Source organism: Panulirus ornatus, chromosome 46, assembly GCF_036320965.1.
Source record: "Panulirus ornatus isolate Po-2019 chromosome 46, ASM3632096v1, whole genome shotgun sequence".
Lineage (NCBI taxonomy): Eukaryota > Metazoa > Arthropoda > Malacostraca > Decapoda > Palinuridae > Panulirus > Panulirus ornatus.
The window spans coordinates 28,694,438-28,715,848 of NC_092269.1; the positions used below are offsets into that span (position 1 = coordinate 28,694,438).

At 46.2% G+C, this 21,411-nt stretch overlaps 1 protein-coding gene across 1 annotated transcript in view; it reads left to right on the forward strand.

Moving 5' to 3' along the window:
• Positions 1-1,848: 1,848 nt before the first annotated feature.
• The window catches only part of LOC139763344 (salivary peroxidase/catechol oxidase-like), a 41,926-nt gene continuing 22,363 nt past the window's right edge, over positions 1,849-21,411 (forward strand). The window contains exons 1-6 of the mRNA XM_071689366.1: positions 1,849-1,933; positions 12,542-12,756; positions 13,293-13,473; positions 14,627-14,827; positions 16,245-16,459; positions 18,997-19,167. Coding sequence (XP_071545467.1) covers positions 12,549-12,756; positions 13,293-13,473; positions 14,627-14,827; positions 16,245-16,459; positions 18,997-19,167 — 976 coding nt within the window. The 5' untranslated portion in view covers positions 1,849-1,933; positions 12,542-12,548. The remainder of the gene's footprint in view (positions 1,934-12,541; positions 12,757-13,292; positions 13,474-14,626; positions 14,828-16,244; positions 16,460-18,996; positions 19,168-21,411) is intronic.

Here is a 21,411-nt window from a genome sequence, read left to right on the forward strand (position 1 = left end):
TTGGATGTTGGGTCTGTGTGATGTGTATATCTATGTAATTCCCTCCCCCCCCCCCTCTCTCTCTCTCTCTCTCTCTCTCTCTCTCTCTCTCTCTCTCTCTCTCTCTCTCTCTCTCTCTCTCTCTCTCTCTCTCTCTCAGTTCATAGTCCTATGCAATACTGTGAGACCCAGGAAACGCAGAGTCACTGTGAACCCAGCCCAGTGCAGCAGATGTATGTACTGGATAGAAAAAATGATACCTTATCGAGGAGATATATTGAACGATGATCGGATGCGAGGACAATATATATATATATATATATATATATATATATATATATATATATATATATATATATATATATATATATATATATGTATATATGTATGTATATATATATATATATATATATATATATATATATATATATATATATATATATATATATATATATATATATATATATATATATTCATATAGATAGATAGATAGGTAGATAGATAGAGAGAGAGAGAGAGATAGAGAGAGAGAGAGAGAGAGAGAGAGAGAGAGAGAGAGAGAGAGAGAGAGAGAGAGAGAGAGAGAGAGAGAGAGAGAGAGAGAGAGAGACGCGGAAGGAACTTTGACATTCGTTTACAGTGGTGTGTTTTAAAGACAGGATAACTGGGTAAGAGTTGGAGAAAACAGATGAAGAGATGCTTCCAGAGCCGCGTGTGATTCCTGAACACATTGTGTTGTGGCAGTAGAGGTTATTGATCATGTCCGCAGGTGTCTACTTCCACTCAACCACACCTGGCCTCTCACGCCTCCCTCTCATCCTTCTCTCTCTCTCTCTCTCTCTCTCTCTCTCTCTCTCTCTCTCTCTCTCTCTCTCTCTCTCTCTCTCTCTCTCTCTCTCTCTCTCTCTCTCTGTTATTCTCACTCGCTTTCTGCACCAGTTCTTCTCTCCCTTTTCTCCGAGCCATACCTCCCCGCATCCCTCACACATGCAGCCATAGATGTGTCTGGACCTTCAGCCTCCACGTCATGTCCACCGTCGCTCTCCTCTCTGTCCCCAGCCTGCTGTCATCCTCCTTCTCTCCATATCCTCTGGAAAAAAATGAGGAAAAAAGGAGACATTTTTCCTTGTCCACCCCATGCCTTACGACCCTCCACCTCGTTTGTCACCTGTCGAAACCACTGTCTGACCCAGCACCCACATCAGCCACTGTCGAACCCAGCACCCACGTCAGCACCCACATCAGCCACTATCGAACCCAGCACCCACTTCAGCACCCACATCAGCCACTCGAGCCCAGTACTCACATCAGCCACTGTCGAACCCAGCACCCACATCAGCCACTATCGAACCCAGCACCCACTTCAGCACCCACATCAGCCACTCGAGCCCAGTACTCACATCAGCCACTGTCGAACCCAGCACCCACATCAGCCACTATCGAACCCAGCACCCACATCACCCACTGTCCAACCTAGTACCCACATCATGTAACCTTTTGACCAAAACAACACACGACCTCCGCCTCGCACCTGCACCGCCTCCCTCCACGCACCATCCACAGTCGGGCCACTTCCTCCACCCACACGTCTTTTGGTTCAACAGCCGCAGATCGCAGGCTCCCCCTCCCCCTCCCTCTCCGCACCAACATCCCCCTCCCCCAACACCCACTCACACCCCTGCTCACACACACACACACACACACACACACACACACACACACCATCATCATCACCGCCAGCCTCAGCTATCCACAGGCACACACACACACACACACACACACACACACACACACACACACACACACACACACACACTCACACGTATAAAAGTTGGCAAAAGTTAGTGTACTTGTGAAGCTTCGTTTGAACGGACTGACTAGTCTCGGGGCACCGTAAGTGACAGCTTAGCTCCGAGAATTCCTGTCGTGGATCATCTTTTCATCACAGTGTGAGGTACCTCCCCGTGTGACCGTCCCTTTCCACCTGCCAGTTTGTCTCGTCTGTCACCAGTGATCCATTGTCTTCCAGCCACACACGTCCTCAAGCCCGCTTCCACCGTCTTGAACGTGGGACTTCCTCTCTTATGGGGTAAAAGTGCTTTGGAAACTTTCTATTTTTTTTCTTCTTTTCACTTCTCACACGTAGTCCCTTATGGCCGCCATGAGCATGACGGGACGACCCTTGAGCGCGAAGGTACGACCCTTGAGCGCGGCGGTACGACCCTTGAGCGCGACGGTGCGATCCTTAAGCAGGACTGTACGATTCTTGAGCACGACGGTACGACCCTTGAGCACGAAGGTACGACCCTTGAGCGCGACGGTACGACCCATGAGTGCGACGGTACGACCCTTGAGCACGAAGGTACGACCCTTGAGCGTGACGGGACGACCCATGAGCGCGACGGTACGACCCATGAGCACGACGATACGACCCTTGAGCGCGACGGTACGACCCATGAGCGCGACGGTGCGATCCTTAAGTAGGACTGTACGATTCTTGAGCACGACGGTACAACCCTTGAGCACGAAGGTACGACCCTTGAGTGCGGCGGTACGACCCTTGAGCGCGACGGTACGATCCTTAAGCAGGACTGTACGACCCTTGAGCGCGACTGTACGACCCTTGAGCACGACGGTACGACCCTTGAGCACGAAGCTACCAGTCTTGAGCATGACGGTGGGTCGAAGGCCAGGCCATCAGACTCAAGGGGTCGTCCTGTCATGCACAGGGGTTGCAGCTTATTGCCCAGTAGTGGCACAAGACAAATCATGGATATTTCCACAGTCATCTTTCCTTTTTCTTAAGTCTAAAGACGTTTCCAAGAGATCCGGATATACGAACGTAGATTAATACGAACAGCAACAATCCATGGGGCAACTCCATACCCTGAACGTTCTTGTCTGTAATACAACTTTTTCAACTTCTCTGTGCTTTCCAAGTTCACAATTTCATAACTCGTAACTATAATACAACTTTTTTCAACTTCTGCATACTCTCCAGATTCGCAATTTTATAACTCATAACTATAATACAACTTTATCAACTGTATGCTCTCCAGATTTACGATATCGTAACACGTAACATAAAAAATACGTCTTTCCATCTTTGCTAATAATCTTTTTTCGTAGTGGCCTTTGGTATCCACAATACACCTCGTCAAACTGGTTGAAATACGTAATGATTGTGATCAAGTCACCCTTACCTCTTCTCTCCTCCATGGTGGACAAACAGGCGGCCTATCGCAGTGACAAAGACCGCATTGTCAGGGCGTCTTTGCCTTCCTTCCTCCGCACCTTCTCCATTAGCTCCTTGTGCCTCGTGCGCCGCTAATGCGTGTTTCGCACCCTCCAAAGTGCACAGCATCGTGCGTGTTGTCGGGAGCTTACGTGACAAGAAGGAGCCGACACTTGATCAAATGCTCTTCCGTGCAGGGAGAGAGAGAGAGAGAGAGAGAGAGAGAGAGAGAGAGAGAGAGAGAGAGAGAGAGAGAGAGAGAGAGAGAGAGCGTGTGTGCATGCTGCTCGTTCATGATGTGGGGAAGGGAGGGTATTTTTCCCGTCTACGTATATGATAACACACACACACACACACACACACACACACACACACACAATGCCAGAGGTTAGAGACCTGAGTATGCAGTGGGAAGTTCTGAGGAACGTGGATCTGTCCACCGCTGAAGACAGAAGTTTAGAGGGTGATTTGATCACAGCCTTTGAGCTGTTGAAAAAAAAAAAAAGACTATTGGAAAGATGCTGAAGGCCCAAGTATGGAAATTAAGCAAGAAACTTCTTCGAAAATATGAGTCTACCCTCATCGTTATGAAAGGTAAAGAAACGAATTTAGAAAATGAAGAACCAGCGGCAAAGTCATATTCCTTCACATAGAGATAAGCCGTGTGAAGGTGTGGAGCCAGACGTATGGAATGATTCAGTAAACTCTAAGGAGATGTGACAGACATATTCAAAGTTCAAAATGATTTCGACAACATAGCTAAAACAACTTTTATTTCAATCTCTCGTTCTTTTCTTCATTCCTTTCTCCATTTGTAGTAACTTCTGATCAGGTCACTCCATATTCTTCTCTCTTCCCTGATGGTTAAGCGTCTGCATCATTTTAGATAATGCCTCTTTTAGTTCCTCTCTGGCATTTTACTCATTCATGAGGACTTACAACAGGAAACATGATGGTCAGTGACGAGGGTTATCTGTATCTTGGAGTCATGTGTGTGGTAGAAACAGGATAATAGAGCAGAGCAAAAGATATCTGTTGAGCCGGAGGGAGTGGTGGGTAGGGAAATATCTTTTGCTCTATTATTCTGTTTCAGCCACACACATGACTCCAAGATACAGATAACCCTCGTCACTGAGAGAGGAACTAAAAGAGGCATTATCTAAAATGATGCAGACGCTTAACCATCAGGGAAGAGAAAAGAATATGGAGTGACCTGATCAGAAGTTACTACAAATGGAGAAAGGAATGAAGAAAAGAACGAGAGATTAAAAAAGATACATATGCAAAATGTCTCCAGATGGAAAAAAGAAATTAAAGGACTGATGAAGGCAACAGAATTGGTGTGAGAACAAAATCGAATCACCAGAAGGGATTTAGATAATGGGATACAGCAAGAAAAGAAATCATCCGCAACAAGAGATCAGAAATAAACAGGATGGAACAGGAGCAATATCTGGGCCTGATGAACAGAAGAAGAGGATGCTGACTGATGCAGGAAAACACAGACTTAAAGACGTTGGAAGTGAGATCAAGGAGGAACTAGTGAGGGATAGTTGGAAGAGTTATCGGGGAAGTATATGGCTTGTCAGATGAAAGATTTATGAAAAAAATAAGAAAATAGAAAAATGAGTTTTCTAGATCATTTCACGTCAGTGTAAATGGGGACTGTGCATGAAACTAGAAACCTGGAGGTTGACAAATCAAACAAGTCAGGACTTAGCTGACAAGGAAGTCGCATCAGATATGAGAGCATGAGTGACGTAGGAGGTTCTGGATGAAAACCACATTGTGGCCAAAGCGGAAAGGATGGAGAAGGAAGAGATACTGGGATAGACTGAAGGTTAACAATTATCAAGGTACCGCACAAGTAATGATTACACTTAGTATAGAGGCTGGGAAAGAAGGAGGAAGGCAGTCAGTAGTGTCATCCCTGATGAGTCAAGACGCTGCAAGAGAGGAGTAAGGAGTACAGGCAGAGTGGTTATGGTGTGGGGGGACACATAGGCGAGGCTGGGGCCCAGAACATCCTGGCCACTACCTCAGCGAGGCCAGGAACACCAGGTGAATCAGAAGGCGGGAGGGAAGGTACGTAGGTGCAGAAGGCGGGAGGGAAGGTACGTAGGTGCAGAGGGGAGTAATGAAGATAATTCGAGTCTTACTGGGTTTCAGTGTGTGGGAGGAGTCGGGTGTTAGAGGTGATACATATGCCCACCAGGGAAGAGAGAAGAATACGGAGTGACTTGATCACAACCTTTAAGTTAGCATGTCAGTCTGGTGTCGTGACTAAGAAAACGTTCATCGGAAGATGCAAACATGGGGCAACCAGAGGTCATGGGACGAAAATACACAAGAAACTGTCTAGAAATGAAGACAATATGACGCATGCTACCGTAGCGTGTGCGTGAATGACGTACAGTGAATGACGAGCCACAGAGGTGTAAGACGATGCATGATAGTAAGAGAAAAGGAGGGGTCCGTCCCCACTAGTGTAGAACCTCCCTCCCCGAACTGGAGGAATAGATGATAGTACACACACACACACACACACACACACACACACACACACACACACACACACACACACAGACACACAAACACACACACAGACACACACACACACACACACACACACACACACACACACACAGACTACACACACACACACACACACACACACACACACACACTATAGAAGAAATTACTAATATGAAAAGGAAACTTCGTTGAGGAACATGACGGCAAGATCAAAAAACTTAGCTGAAGAAACATGACCACATCAATCAAAAAAGCTTAGCTGAGGAAGATGACCACAAGATCAAAAAAGCTTAGCTGAGGAAACATGACCACATCAATCAAAAAAGCTTAGCTGAGGAAGATGACCACAAGATCAAAAAAGCTTAGGTGAGGAAACATCACCACAAGATCAAAAAAGCTTAGCTGAGGAAGATGACCGCAAAATCAAAAAAGCTTACCTAAGGAAAGATGACCAGAAGATCAAAAAAGCTTAGCTGAGGAAGATGACCACAAGATCAAAAAAGCTTACCTGAGGAAAGATGACCAGATCAAAAAAGCTTAGCTGAGGAAGATGACCGCAAAATCAAAAAAGCTTAGCTGAGGAAAGATGACCACAAGATCAAAAAAGCTTAGCAGAGGAAAGATGACCTCAAGATCAAAAAAGCTTAGCTGAGGAAGATAACCACAAGATCAAAAAAGCTTAGGTGAGGAAACATGACCACAAGATCAAAAAAGCTTACCTGAGGAAGATGACCACAAGATCAAAAAAGCTTACCTGAGGAAAGATGACCAGAAGATCAAAAAAGCTTAGCTGAGGAAGATGACCACAAGATCAAAAAAGCTTAGGTGAGGAAACATGACCACAAAATCAAAAAAGCTTAGCTGAGGAAGATGACCGCAAAATCAAAAAAGCTTAGCTGAGGAACATGACCATAAGATAAAAAAGCTTAGCTGAGGAACACGACCACAAGATCAATAAAGCTTAGCTGAGGAAACATGACCGCAAGATCAAAAAAAGCTTAACTGAGGAAAGATGACCACAATATCAAAAAAAGCTTAGCTGAGGAACACGACCACAAGATCAAAAAAGCTTAGCTGAGGAACACGACCACAAGATCAAAAAAGCTTAACTGAGGAAACATGACCGCAAGATCAAAAAAAGCTTAACTGAGGAGACGTGACCACAATATCAAAAAAAGCTTAGCTGAGGAACACGCCGCAAGATGAAAGTGACACTGAGTGGATGCACTTGGCCAGCTTGCCCGTTGCTGAAGGAATGATAAACACAGATGAATACCATGGAGCAGGAGGGACCTCGTGGATACTTGGCTGGGAGGGAGGAGGGGAGAGTGTGGAGGTGGAGCAGGAGGGACCTCCTGGATACTTGGCTGAGAGGGAGGAGGGGAGAGTGTGGAGGTGGAGCAGGAGGGACCTCGTGGATACTTGGCTGGGAGGGAGGAGGGGAGAGTCTGGAGGTGGAAGAGGAGGGACCTCGTGGATACTTGGCTGGGAGGGAGGAGGGGAGAGTCTGGAGGTGGAAGAGGGGGAAGGAAAAGCCACAGGTCACATAGGCTCGTCCCGTGTGGCTCAAGGAAGCCAGGAGGAGGAAGAAGCCTCGAGTGCTACAGCAGGAGATGGCTGCTCGCTGGCCTGCAGACGCGAGGCACAAGGAAATTCATGGACGAACAGAGAGAAGGAAGGAGGAGGCGAGGGAAGAGAGAGAGAGAGAGAGAGAGAGAGAGAGAGAGAGAGAGAGAGAGAGAGAGAGAGAGAGAGAGAGAGAGAGAGAGAGAGAGACAAAATACCAAGAAAAATTGGAGAAAATGATAGAGAAATAAGGTATATATGTTAATATGAAGGAGAAGAAATGATAATGGTAATAATGATGTTAGTAATAATAATGATATAGATGATAATGATAATGATAATGATAATGATGATGATACTGATAATGATGATAATGATAATAATGATGATAATTATAATAATGATAATGATATTATGATAGTGATGATAATGATAATAATGATAATGATGATAATAATGATACTGATAATAATAATGATAATAATGATATTAATAGAAATGATGATGATAATTATGATAATGATAATAACAAAAGAGTGGGAGGTGGTATGGTGTGAACAGTAAATTGAACAATGATGTGAACAATAAGCAAGAAAAAAAACTATGAACAAAACGGCATGAACATATCACATATGAACAGTAGCATTGGAACAGTAAACATACATAACAAGGCATGAACAATAAATCTCGAGCACTAAGACATGAACAGAATAGGGCATGAAGAACATGAACCATAGGGCATGGAGAGGAAAGGCTTAACAGAAGGACACACAATATCAGTGAGCACGGCTGTCTGACCTCACTTGTCAACACATGTGGGGCCGCCGTGACGTCACATTTCAACACCTGTGCTTCTTTTTTTCCGTGTAAACACTCTTGCTGACACCCCCCCCCCCCCACACACACACACATCCCCCACCCCGTTACTCCATGTTGCCTTTAGGGTGGGCGGAACAGCTGTTGCTGTTGTGGGCTACAGTTGCCACCGGTGTTCCAGCTGTTGCTTCTGCTACTGTTCTATGTGTAGCTGTCTCCTCTCCTTCACGCTCCATCCATATTCCATATTCCCATATTCTCTCCGTCAACATAAATATACATACACAGATTCATACTTGCTCGCTCCACAGGAAACATAATCGATATTGTTTGCTTTAGCGAGGTAGAGCCAGGAAATAGATGAAAAAAGGCCACATCCCCTCTGTACACGAGCTATCATGTGTAATGCACCGAAATCACAGCTCCCTATCCACATCCAGGCCCCACAGACCTTTCCATGGTTTACTCCAGGCGTTTCACATGCTTTGGTTCAGTCCACTGATAGCACGTCGACCCCGGTATACCAAATCGTTCCAATTCACTCTATTCCTTGCACACCTCTCACCCTCCTGCATGTTCAGGCCCCAATCGCTCAAAATCTTTTTCACCCCATCCTTCCATCTCCAATCTGGTCTTCCGCTTCTCCTTGTTCTCTCCACCTCTGACACATATATCCTCTTTGTCAACCTTTCCTCACTCATTCTGCCCTCTCCACCACACTCTTTTTACACACATCTATCTTGCCCTTTCATTACTTACTCGATCAAACCACCTCACACCACATTGTCCTCAAACATTTCATTTCTAACACATTCACCCTCCTCCGAACAACCCTATTTATACCCAATGCCTCGCAACCATATAACATTGTTGGAACCACTATTCCTTCAAACATGCCCATTTTTGCTCTCCGAGATAACGTTCTCTCCTTCCACACATTCTTCATCGCTCCCAGAAGGTTCTCCCACTCTGTGACTCACTTCCGCTTCCATGCTTCCATCCGCTGCTAAATCCACTCCCAGATATCTAAAACACTTCACTTCCTCCAGTTTTTCTCCATTCAAACTTACAGCCCAATTGATTTGTCCCTCAACCCTACTGAACATAATAACCTTGCTCTTATTCACATTTACTCTCAATTTTCTCCTTTCACACACTTTTCCAAACTCAGTCACCAGCTTCTGCAGTTTCACACTCGAATCAGCGACCAGCGCTGTATCATCGGCGAACATGAACTTACTCTTTTCCCAGGCCCTCTCATCCCAACAGGCTGCATACCTGCTCCTCTCTCCGAAACTCTTGCATTTACCTACCTAACCATTCATCCATAAACAAATAAAACAACTATAGGTACATCACACACCCCTGCCGCAAACCGACCTTCACGGTGAACCAGTCCCTCTCCTCTCTTCTTACTCGTACATATGCCATACGTCCTAGATAAAAACTTTTCACTGCTTCTAACAACTTACTTACCTTCCACAAAGCACCTCTATCAACCCTATCATATATATTGATATGTTGATCACAGCAGTCCTTAGTGATAGTTATGAAAGTGAAACTCAATTCAGTAGCTCATATAGATTTATTTAACATGTGATTTTCCACACTTGTTATACGACATGTTTTATGAAGACAATCTGCCTCATTAGGTGCAAACAATTCATAAACTTTTTAACATCCCAACACCACCATACAGATTTCGGCTTCTAAGTGCCATGCCTAAGACTACTAAATAACAATGCTTTTAATGTTTGAAGGCATGTAGAGATGTATCCATTGGTCAGACCGGCAAACCTGTAACTGACAGATGCTATTGGCACCGTCACTCAGTACGCAGGGATGACCACAAGAATGTTATCTCTAATCCATCGATCCAATTCACTCTATTCCTTGCCCTCCTTTCACCCTCCTGCATGTTCAGGCCCCGATCACACAAAATCTTTTTCACTCCATCTTTCCACCTCCAATTTGGTCTCCCACTTCTCCTCGTTCTCTCCACCTCGACACATATATCCTCTTGGTCAATCTTTCCTCACTCATTCTCTCCATGTGCCCAAACCATTTCAAAACACCCTCTTCTGCTCTCTCAACCACGCTCTTCTTATTTCCACACATCTCTCTTACCCTTACGTTACTTACTCGATCAAACCACCTCACACCACACAATGTCCTCAAACATCTCATTTCCAGCACATCCATCCTCCTGCGCACAGCTCTATCCATAGCCCACGCCTCGCAACCATACAACATTGTTGGAACCACTATTCCTTCAAACATACCCATTTTTGCTTTCCGAGATAATGTTCTCGACTTCCACACATTCTTCAAGGCTCCCAGGATTTTCGCCCCCTCCCCCCCCTATGATCCACTTCCGCTTCCATGGTTCCATCCGCTGCCAGATCCACTCCCAGATATCTAAAACACTTTACTTCCTCCAGTTTTGCTCCATTCAAACTTACCTCCTAATTGACTTGACCCTCAACCCTACTATACCTAATAACCTTGCTCTTATTCACATTTAGATAGACAGATAGATGACAAATATATAGAGATATGCATATACATAATCAGTGATCATGACTACAGACTTACATGAGAGATCTACCCATATCAGACTCATCTGTAGTATTACTACAGTACGCTCTTCTGTTGCCATTCTCCCGTATTCATATTCACCTTTCAGAGTCTACGCCATTCTTGGCAACGGTGACTCACTCTCCGCAAGCGGCACTGCATCCTCTGCAGAAGAAAAAAAGAAAAAAGCCATGTTGGCAAAAAACCTACAAATATGACGGTGATTCCTATGCTTGACAACGGTTTCCCACACTGACCATCTAGGAAGACATCAAGCGTATCTGTTGGACGCCCACATCTGTTGGATACACGCATATGTTGGACTCCCACATCTGTTGAACGCCCTTATCTGTTAAACGCCCACATCTGTTGAACGCCCTTATCTGTTGAACGCCCACATCTGTTGAACGCCCACATCTGTTGAACGCCCTCATCTGTTGAACGCCCACATCGATGGAACCCTTATAAGTAGCCTAAGATATTTTGTCCAGAGTATTACTCAACTGAAGCGATGTTTGCAGGTTTACGACACCTCGAAAGATTATCATCAAAGTCAATTATGAATTTGACTGATGTGAGTGACCAAGCTTTGTATAATAGGGAAGGACCTTGAGAGTATTTCCTCTTCCTCCCTTCGGATATCATCGAGTGTATACCACTCACGACACTGAGTGAAGATACGGTGGTGAGTGGTACAACCCAACACAGTGCGCAAGCAGACATGCGCACTGTGTGGGTCTCTTGTCCTGACGACTCATTATCTCGCCTGAAAAGAAAGTTTTGAAGCCTTTACCGGGGAAACATAATGTGCGAAGAGTAGAATGAGGTGTTGATGTCAGTGTGTTATATGTGGCATTCTTGCTTCGGTAGCCCTGCTTTGAGCGAACACGGTCCGTCTTTCACAGCGTCACCCTGGCCCCCAAGAGCCTTCGTCGCCCGTCCTATCCCCTGAGTCTTCGTCGTTGCCCGTCCTGGCCCCCTGAACCTTTGTCGTCTGGCATGTCCATGGGAACCTGCCCTACGCCTTCGCCGTGGACCCACACCCGTAATAGTCACTACTTAAATGACGAAACTGTACGCCTCCTCACCCAAGGGGGCGGGATGGGGAGATGCCCAATAGTATCCTGCCATATACCGTAGGACATGCCCGTTCAGTCGTGATCGACCCCTCCTCCCTCAGTGGAGCACTCAACCCACCCGCCTCCAAACGTCCAGGATTCCAGTGAGGACGTCGGTTGCTGGACTGGTCTCCTTCCCTCGAGGGTGAGTGTAGGACATCTACACGGCTGCCCTCTCGAGAGATTTACGGGGAATCCGAGAATCTATGACCGTTGCCAATCCTGGAAACACAGGAGGCAGGAATGTGCAAGGAGTGGGTTCTGTGCAGGTCCTCACGACACAGCAGAGTGCAAGACGAAAATCCAGAACAGAATTTCAGTTGCTCATCTCTGTGTCCACTGTTGTAGCAGCCATCACGCCTGGAATTCCAACTGCCCACAGCGACCTGGTCACTCACCTTGGGGAAAACCTCATGCCGTCTCGACGGCCGTAAAAATGAAAGGAGAATGTGTGAGCAAAGTGGAGAGAGAGAGAGAGAGAGAGAGAGAGAGAGAGAGAGAGAGAGAGAGAGAGAGAGAGAGAGAGAGAGAGAGAGAGAGAGAGAGAGAGAGAGGTTATGGGAGTGGGAAGTTGTGTCAACAAATCAAGACGGTTCCGTCCAGGCTGTACAGTCTAGTAAGTATTTGGATGTGAGATTCATCCTCTGAATGCTGCATCATTTACCCCGTCACCAGTAGCGCATCATGTGTGTATAATTCTCGTAATCTCTCCCAGAGAAGCGATGCTCAGGTCCTCATCGATGTCTGGCCTTGTGGCAGTGTTGAGCATGGCGATGATGCCGCCTGGGCTACTGTCTATAGAAGCTCCTGTTGACGTTTCATGTGAGGGAGCACAGCCTCTCTTCCTTCGCGAACCCCTCCAGCAGCTTGCGAATGTCCCCCCTGACGCCAACACGGACAAGCTGCTGACTCAGACTTTCCCCAGGATAGGTAAGCACATACAAACTGTTATGGGCTAGAGTACACTAAGAGGAGGACTGGATGATGATGGATTGGTTGTTAGATCAGTAAGTGGTGGTTAGTGCGTTGATAGTAAAGGGCGGCTAATTGAAGGTATGTTGATGGTCTCCTTACATGAGTGGCTGGTCATATATGCGGTTTGTTGGTCTTTGAGTGTGTGAGTGCGTTGGTCTCTTGGTGGTTCCGAGCTGATGTGTGAATCTGTTGGCCGGCGAGCTGGTGGCTCGTGCACTTGACCTCTCGCTGCTTAATACTGCTGTATTTCCTCTGCATATGACAGAGGACCTTTCTCCATTTCTCTTCCCGTGTGTGACCTCTTACCTCCCTGCTTTACCTGTACCTTCCCTCCCTCCCTTAGTGACTCATAACTTTCCCTTTCCCTTGCTTGTGACCTTTGACCTCCCTCCCATCCTCGTATGCGTGAGGTAATGGCCCTCGTCCAACCTCTGCGAGCAGTAACCCATCTCATCTCTCATACATGCTACTTCTGTCCGTCTCTTACCCAGACAGCGAGTGGTTCTTTCAGCGTTGGAGCTATAAGAACAGGAAGCAAGTGAATGCCTCTGGCTCAGATGGCAACCAGTACCCGGACTGGCCGTCCCCTGTGCGCTCAGTGTTCCCAGATGGGGACGCACGCAGCTGGTTGAGGACACCGAAAGTAGTGAAGATCACCAGTGATCAGGCAAGGTACTATGTCTCCTTGACGTCGGTTTGAGGAACAGTAACACGACAGACATGGGAGGGACAGCTATAGACGACGTGATGGTCCATGACGAGGTCATCTGCTGGAGGAGTACATAGGACTGTAGAGGACCTGATAGTCTATAATGCTTGTAGGAGAGTCAGAGACCCTATAGTGATTGTAGGAGGTTCAAAGTCCTTTTATAAATTGCAGGATAGGCAGAGTTCCCCTAAGGTATTCGCAAGAGGGTCAGATATTCTATAATACTATAGGATTTGCAGAAGTCCTATAATGCTGTAGGATGGTGAGGAGTCCTGTAATGCTGTAGGATGGTGAGGAGTCCTGTAATGCTGTAGGATGGTGAGGAGTCCTGTAATGCTGTAGGATGGTGAGGAGTCCTGTAATGCTGTAGGATGGTGAGGAGTCCTGTAATGCTGTAGGATGGTGAGGAGTCCTGTAATGCTGTAGGATGGTGAGGAGTCCTGTAATGCTGTATGATGGTGAGGAGTCCTGTAATGCTGTAGGATGGTGAGGAGTCCTGTAATGCTGTAGGATGGTGAGGAGTCCTGTAATGCTATAGGATGGACAGATTTGTACAAATGTTTGAAATATCACTGGTTCAGGTAACATTACACTGATGATAATAAGAGTTCAGCCAGGTGGTTAAGAACCGTAGATGGCGCAACCCTGATCATGCGAGCATATGTGAAAGAAAACATTTTGTCCCAGGAATTTCAGAATGAACGAGAGCTTGAATTTGGTCTGAGAGAAGTACAACTCTGGGCTTTTGGTCCATACAACAGTAACTGGAATTAGCGAACTACCTTCAAATGCGAAACGTCTGAAGATTTCGGTGTAAAAATCAGTCATCGGTTTGCCTCACTTAGCCAAAAGAAGGTGGGCCAGGGTGTGTGTGTGTGTGTGTGTGTGTGTGTGTGTGTGTGTGTGTGTGTGTGTGTGTGTCAGGCTGATTGCTGTAGAGTCTGTCAAATGGCTGTTATGTTTTTGCCAACAAGAAGGCAATCTAAAAGTGATCAGGGTGTCAGTTGAAGGCAGGCTGTACTTGTATTTAGACAGCAACAATACATTGTCACTGTAGGATTCGAGGGTTCGCCCCGATGAAAATACACATAACGTGTTCCCTTGTCTGTACTTCAGCGAGGCTGCCCAATCTGGTTTGGAAGCGTTCGAAGAAATGCAGACTGTGAATGAGAAGCTTCAACAAAAAGAAGTGCATTTACCCAAGGGTGACGCTTCGTACACTCTACAACAAAATTTTAGAAAACAAGAGAATTTGGCCGAAAGCCTTGCTACCTCTGGCTTCATCTCGGAAGGAGCCACGTCGGAGATTCTGAGCAGGTAAGTCATCTCTGTATCTTCCATGACGTGGTGATGTTCTCTGTCCTCTGGTGATATAGCTGTGCCCAGTGCCTCTCTCTCTCTCTCTCTCTCTCTCTCTCTCTCTCTCTCTCTCTCTCTCTCTCTCTCTCTCTCTCTCTCTCTCTCTCTCTCTCTCTCTCTCTCTCTCTCTCTCTCTTATCGAATCGACCTGAACTATGCAGATGATGCTGTACCTTTGCTCGGTTCGGAGAGGGTGGGGTAGGGTTGACCTATGCAGAAGTTTAAGTGGATTACGGGAGGGAGATGTTTGCTGCAAAGACAAGGGTTCTTTTCAAGAGAGTGGAGAAGGTTGGTTGCCAGAGAGAGTTGAGGTGTTTGTGGGAAATAATGCCGTGAAAGACACTTGAAGCTGACGACAGAGTCACACAAGATGCACACAGCACAAAAGCGATCGTTACACTAGTGAACGACGTGTCTCAAAATGATTACCTGATAACTTTAAGGGGTTGGTATGCTTTCATATTTTTTCGTCCTTATGTCATATTATGTCACTTTGAGAGGGTAAAGTTTTTTTTTTTTTTTTTTTTTTTTTTTTTGCTGTGTGTACAAGGGCAGTAAGGGCTCTGAGGTGGAGGGAAGGTGTCAGGTGTGACTGTGCATAGAAAGCTTGAGTTAATGGAGTCCATCTTGGGCATAACGATCTATTAATGTCGTTTTTCCAAGAAAACTGGATAAGAACCAATTGCAAAATGGCTTATCAACAGCGAGAACTAGGATTAAAGACACAGTGAAAACGGGGATGTAAGGGAGGTTTATGAGCTGTCACTAGTACGGGAGAGACGGTGGCCGGGAGGTCGGTAGAGGTGGCTACCAGCACAGCCGAAGGTACGACCTGAAGACGCAGACGGCGAGAAGGTGTTACTGGCCAGATGTGATGAATGGAGTCGTGAGGGTGGCAGATATCTGCGATGAGGGTGCCAGACGAACGACTCCATCCATGGTCATGCCTCGTGAGGGCATTTAGTGAACGTAAAGTGGAGCGTCAGGTGACTGCACGACACTTGACGCGTCACAGTAAATGATCAGGAAGCGATGAAGTGTGTCTCACAGCAAGACCGCCTCTGAAGCTCCAGGATGGACGCCCCCGATCCACCTCTCATACCTGGGTTGCCATTGGCACGGCCACGGAACTGAGACTACATGAACATACACAAGACAAAGTCGGTATGAATGTATCAGAGATCATTTATTATCAGGGATTAATCCCTTCAGCGTTTCTTCTTTTCCCTTAATTGTTTAGGATCTTGATTCACCGTTGTTAGGTCTGAACCAACCGATTTTGTAGGGGGGGCGGGGCATGAGGTGAAGGAGGGTGTGGTCATCTCTCACGTGCGCCAGGATCACATGATCTGACACCGACACGTTGCCCTTCCAGACCGGATATACCCCCGGGGACCTCAGCGCTGGACCTCCAGGCCACTTCGCTGAACGAGAAGTGTCGCTTTGGACCGCAGAGGCCCGAGCCAGAAAGCTGCGATCCTTACTATCCCTACAGGAAGATCGATGGAACCTGCAACAACCTTCAGAAACCTATTTGGGGCAGCTCCTTCACCCCGTTTAGACGTTTGGTCCCTCATATGTACAGTGATGGTAAGTCTAGCCCCCTCATATGTACAGTGACGGTAGGTCCAGCTCCCTCATATGTACAGTGATGGTAAGTCTAGCCCCCTCATATGTACAGTGACGGTAGGTCCAGCTCCCTCATATGTACAGTGACGGTAGGTCCAGCTCCCTCATATGTATAGTGACGGTAGGTCCAGCTCCCTCATATGTACAGTGACGGTAGGTCCAGCTCCCTCATATGTACAGTGACGGTAGGTCCAGCTCCCTCATATGTATAGTGACGGTAGGTCCAGCTCCTTCATATGTACAGTGACGGTAGGTCCAGCTCCCTCATATGTACAGTGACGGTAGGTCCAGCTCCCTCATATGTATAGTGACGGTAGGTCCAGCTCCTTCATATGTACAGTGACGGTAGGTCCAGCTCCCTCATATGTACAGTGACGGTAGGTCCAGCTCCCTCATATGTACAGTGACGGTAAGTCTAGCCCCCTCATATGTACAGTGACGGTAGGTCCAGCTCCTTCATATGTACAGTGACGGTAGGTCCAGCTCCCACATATGTACAGTGACGGTAGGTCCAGCTCCCTCATATGTACAGTGAGGGTTGGTCCAGCCCCCTCATATGTACAGTGGCGGTAAGTCCAGCTCCCTCATATGTACAGTGACGGTAGGTCCAGCTCCCTCATATGTACAGTGACGGTAGGTCCAGCTTCCTCATATGTACAGTGAGGGTTGGTCCAGCCCCCTCATATGTACAGTGGCGGTAAGTCCAGCCCCCTCATATGTACAGTGACGGTAGGTCCAGCTTCCTCATATGTACAGTGACGGTAGGTCCAGCTTCCTCATATGTCCATGGTTGTTGCATGATCATGGGGTAAAGCCATGGTTGTTGCAGGATCATGGTTGTTGGAGGATCATGGATGTTGCAGGATCATTGATGTTGCAGGATCATTGATGTGCAAGATTATTGTTTTTGCAGGATCATTGATGTTGCAGGATCATGGTTGTTGCAGGATCATTGATGTTGCAGGATCATGGTTGTTGCAGGATTGTTGCAGGATCATGGTTGTTGCAGGATCATTGATGTTGCAGGATTATTGTTGTTACAGGATCATTGATGTTGCAGGATCATGGTTGTTGCAGGATCATTGATGTTGCAGGATCATGGTTGTTGCAGGATCATTGATGTTGTAGGATCATGGTTGTTGCAGGATTATGGTTGTTGCAGGATCATTGATGTTTCAGGATTAATGTTGTTGCAGGATCATTGCTGTTGCAGGATCATGGTTGTTGCAGGATCATTGATGTTGCAGGATCATGGTTGTTCAGGATCATTAATGTTGCAGGATTATTGTTGTTGCAGGATCATTGATGTTGCAGGATCGTGGTTGTTCAGGATCATTAATGTTGCAGGATTATTGTTGTTGCAGGATCACTGATGTTGCAGGATTATTGATGTTGCAGGGTCATTGATGTTGCAGGGTCATTGATGTTGCAGGATCATGGTTGTTGCAGGGTCATTGATGTTGCAGGATCATGGTTGTTGCAGGATTATTGATGTAGGAGGATAATTGATGTCGCAGGATCATGGTTGTTGCAGGATCATGGTTGTTGCAGGATCATAGTTATTGCAGGAATCATGGTTGTTGCAAGATGATTGATGTTGCAGGATGATTGATGTTGCAGGATCATTGATGTTGCAGGATCATGGTTGTTGCAGGATCATGGTTGCTGCAGGGTCATTGATGTTGCAGGATTATTGTTGTTGCAGGATCATGGTTGTTGCAGGATCATGGTTGCTGCAGGGTCATTGATGTTGCAGGATCATGGTTGTTGCAGGATCATTGATGTTGCAGGATCATGGCTGTTGCAGGATCATTGATGTTGCAGGATAATTGATGTCGCAGGATCATGGTTGTTGCAGGATCATGGTTATTGCAGGATCATAGTTATTGCAGGAATCATGGTTGTTGCAAGATGATTGATGTTGCAGGATTATTGCTGTTGCAGGATCATGGTTGTTGCAGGATCATGGTTGTTGCAGGATCATGGTTGTTGCAGGATCATAGTTATTGCAGGATCATGGTTGTTGCAAGATGATTGATGTTGCAGGATCATGGTTGTTGCAGGATCATGGTTGTTGCAGGATTATTGCTGTTGCAGGATCATTGATGTTGCAGGATCATGGTTGTTACAGGATCATTGATGTTGCAGGATGATTGATGGTGCAGGATCATGGTTGTTGCAGGATCATGGTTGTTGCAGATCATAGTTATTGCAGGATCATGGTTGTTGCAGATCATAGTTATTGCAGGATCATGGTTGTTGCAGATCATAGTTATTGCAGGATCATGGTTGTTGCAGATCATAGTTATTTCAGGATCATGGTTGTTGCAGGATCATGGTTGTTGCAGGATCATGGTTGTTGCAGGATCATAGTTATTGCAGGATCATGGTTGTTGCAGGATCATAGTTATTGCAGGATCATGGCTGTTGCAGGATCTTGGTTGTTGCAGGATCATGGTTGTTGCAGGATCATGGGGGTAAGACCGTCATTGTTGCAGGAGTGTCGGCGTTCCGTCGTAGCGTGGACGGGTCGGAGTTGCCCAGCGCTCGCCTCATAAGCTCCACTTTGAACGTGCACCACGACAGGCAGTCCTCCTGCTTCAGCATCCTCCACATGACCTACGGCCAGTACTTGGACCACGACCTCACCGCTACCCCGCTCGTGAAAGGTCAGTTTGCATGAGCCTTGACCTCACCTTTCTCCAGGTCATCAGATGTCATTTCCTGAGTCATGAACCTCACCGGTAACCCAGTCCCTCACAGGTCATATCTGGCCTTATGTGGTCCAGTGAGAACCACCGTTACCTCACGTAAACTGAGAGGTTAAGAGGGTCTCCCGCCAGCACCCGAGCCACACAATGCTATCCATCATGCACTCGCACCACGGTGAAGCTGAGGCCTCTTACGCGTACTGTTCACATGAAACAGATTGAAACAACTCATCAGTGGAGACATGAATATCATCTGCATACATTATCTTCAGTCTGACATTTGCGTCATGTAGCTTTCTGGACGACCTCTCTCAGGTACTTGTGGGGCTGTTCTGTTCTGTAACCTCTTTCATTATCTGTCATGTTTGGTCCTTTGGTCTGTGTTCGTCAGTTCTCTTGTCTCCTTCAGTCTGTCACCTCTGATCATTATTATTCTGAATTCCTCCTGGTTTGCAAGTCTCTTGAGGTTACATGAGTACCTCCTGGCGACATAACTCCTTACTAAACGTAATCATTACTGACCCTTCCCCTCAGGGCTTGATCATACCTAATTTCTTCTCGTTTTTTAATCCAGAACTTCCCAGCGATATACGTCCATCTACCTCCTCCGCCACAGACTCATGGGTGCAACCCATTTGTCTGCTGATTCCTACGGAGCTGATTTATCATTGGCTTTACCTAAAGTCTCCATTCACACTAACCTAACCTAACACTGAAGAGTCTGTACTTCCGCATACCTTCCATCTGACAAATCATACACGTCCCTGATTTTTTAGAATTTTTGTATTTAGGTGAGACCGTACTAGGAACTAAGGTGTAATCAAGGCCAACCCATTAAAGTTATATATATATATATATATATATTTCTTTTTCTTTTATAGTATTCGCCATTTCCCGCCTCAGCGAGGTAGCGTTAAGAACAGAGGACTGGGCCTCTGAGGGAATATCCTCACCCGGCCCCCTTCTCTGTTCCTTCCTTTGGGGAAAAAAAAAAAAAAAAATGAGAGGGGAAGATTTCCAGCCCCCCGCTCCCTTCCCTTTTAGTCGCCTTCTACGACACGCAGGGAATACATGGGAAGTATTCTTTCTCCCCTATCCCCAGGGATAATCTATCTATCTATGTATATATATATATATATATATATATATATATATATATATATATATATATATATATATATATATGTATATATATATATATATTGCTTTGTCGCTGTCTCCCGCGTTAGCGAGGTAGCGCAAGGAAACAGACGAAAGAAATGGCCCAACCCACCCACATACACATGTATATACATACGCGTCCACACACGCAAATATACATACCTATACATCTCAACGTATACCTATATATGTACAAACACAGACATATACATATTTACACATGTACATAATTCATACTGTCTGCCTTATTCATTCCCATCGCCAACCCGCCACACATGAAATAACAACCCCCTCCCCCCTCATGTGCGCGAGGTAGCGCTAAGAAAAGACAACAAAGGCCACATTCGTTCACACTCAGTCTCTAGCTGTCATGTAATAATGCACCGAAACCACAGCTCCCTTTCCACATCCAGGCCCCACAGAACTTTCCATGGTCTACCCCAGACGCTTCACATCGTTCCAATTCACTCTGTTCCTTGCACGCCTTTCAGCCTCCTGGATGTTCAGGCCCCGATCACTCAAAATCTTTTTCACTCCATCTTTCCACCTCCAATTTGGTCTCTCACTTCTCCTCGTTCCCTCCACCTCTTGGTCAATCTTCCCTCACTCATTCTCTCCATGTGACCAAACCATTTCAAAACACCCTCTTCTGCTCTCTCAACCATACTCTTTTTATCACCACACATCTCTCTTACCCTATCATTACTTACTTGATCAAACCATCTCACACCACATATTGTCCTCAAACATCTCATTTCCAGCACATCCACCCTCCTCCGTACAACTCTATCCATAGCCCACGCATTGCAACCATATGACATTGTTCCTTCAAACATACCCATTTTTGCTTTCCAAGATAATGTTCTCGACTTCCACACATTTTTCAACGTTCCCAGAACTTTCGCCCCCTCCCCCACCCTACGATTCACTTCCGCTTCCATGGTTCGATCCGCTGCCAGATCCACTCCAAGATATCTAAAACACTTCACTTCCTCCAGTGTTTCTCCATTCAAATGTACCTCCCAGTTGACTTGTCCCTCA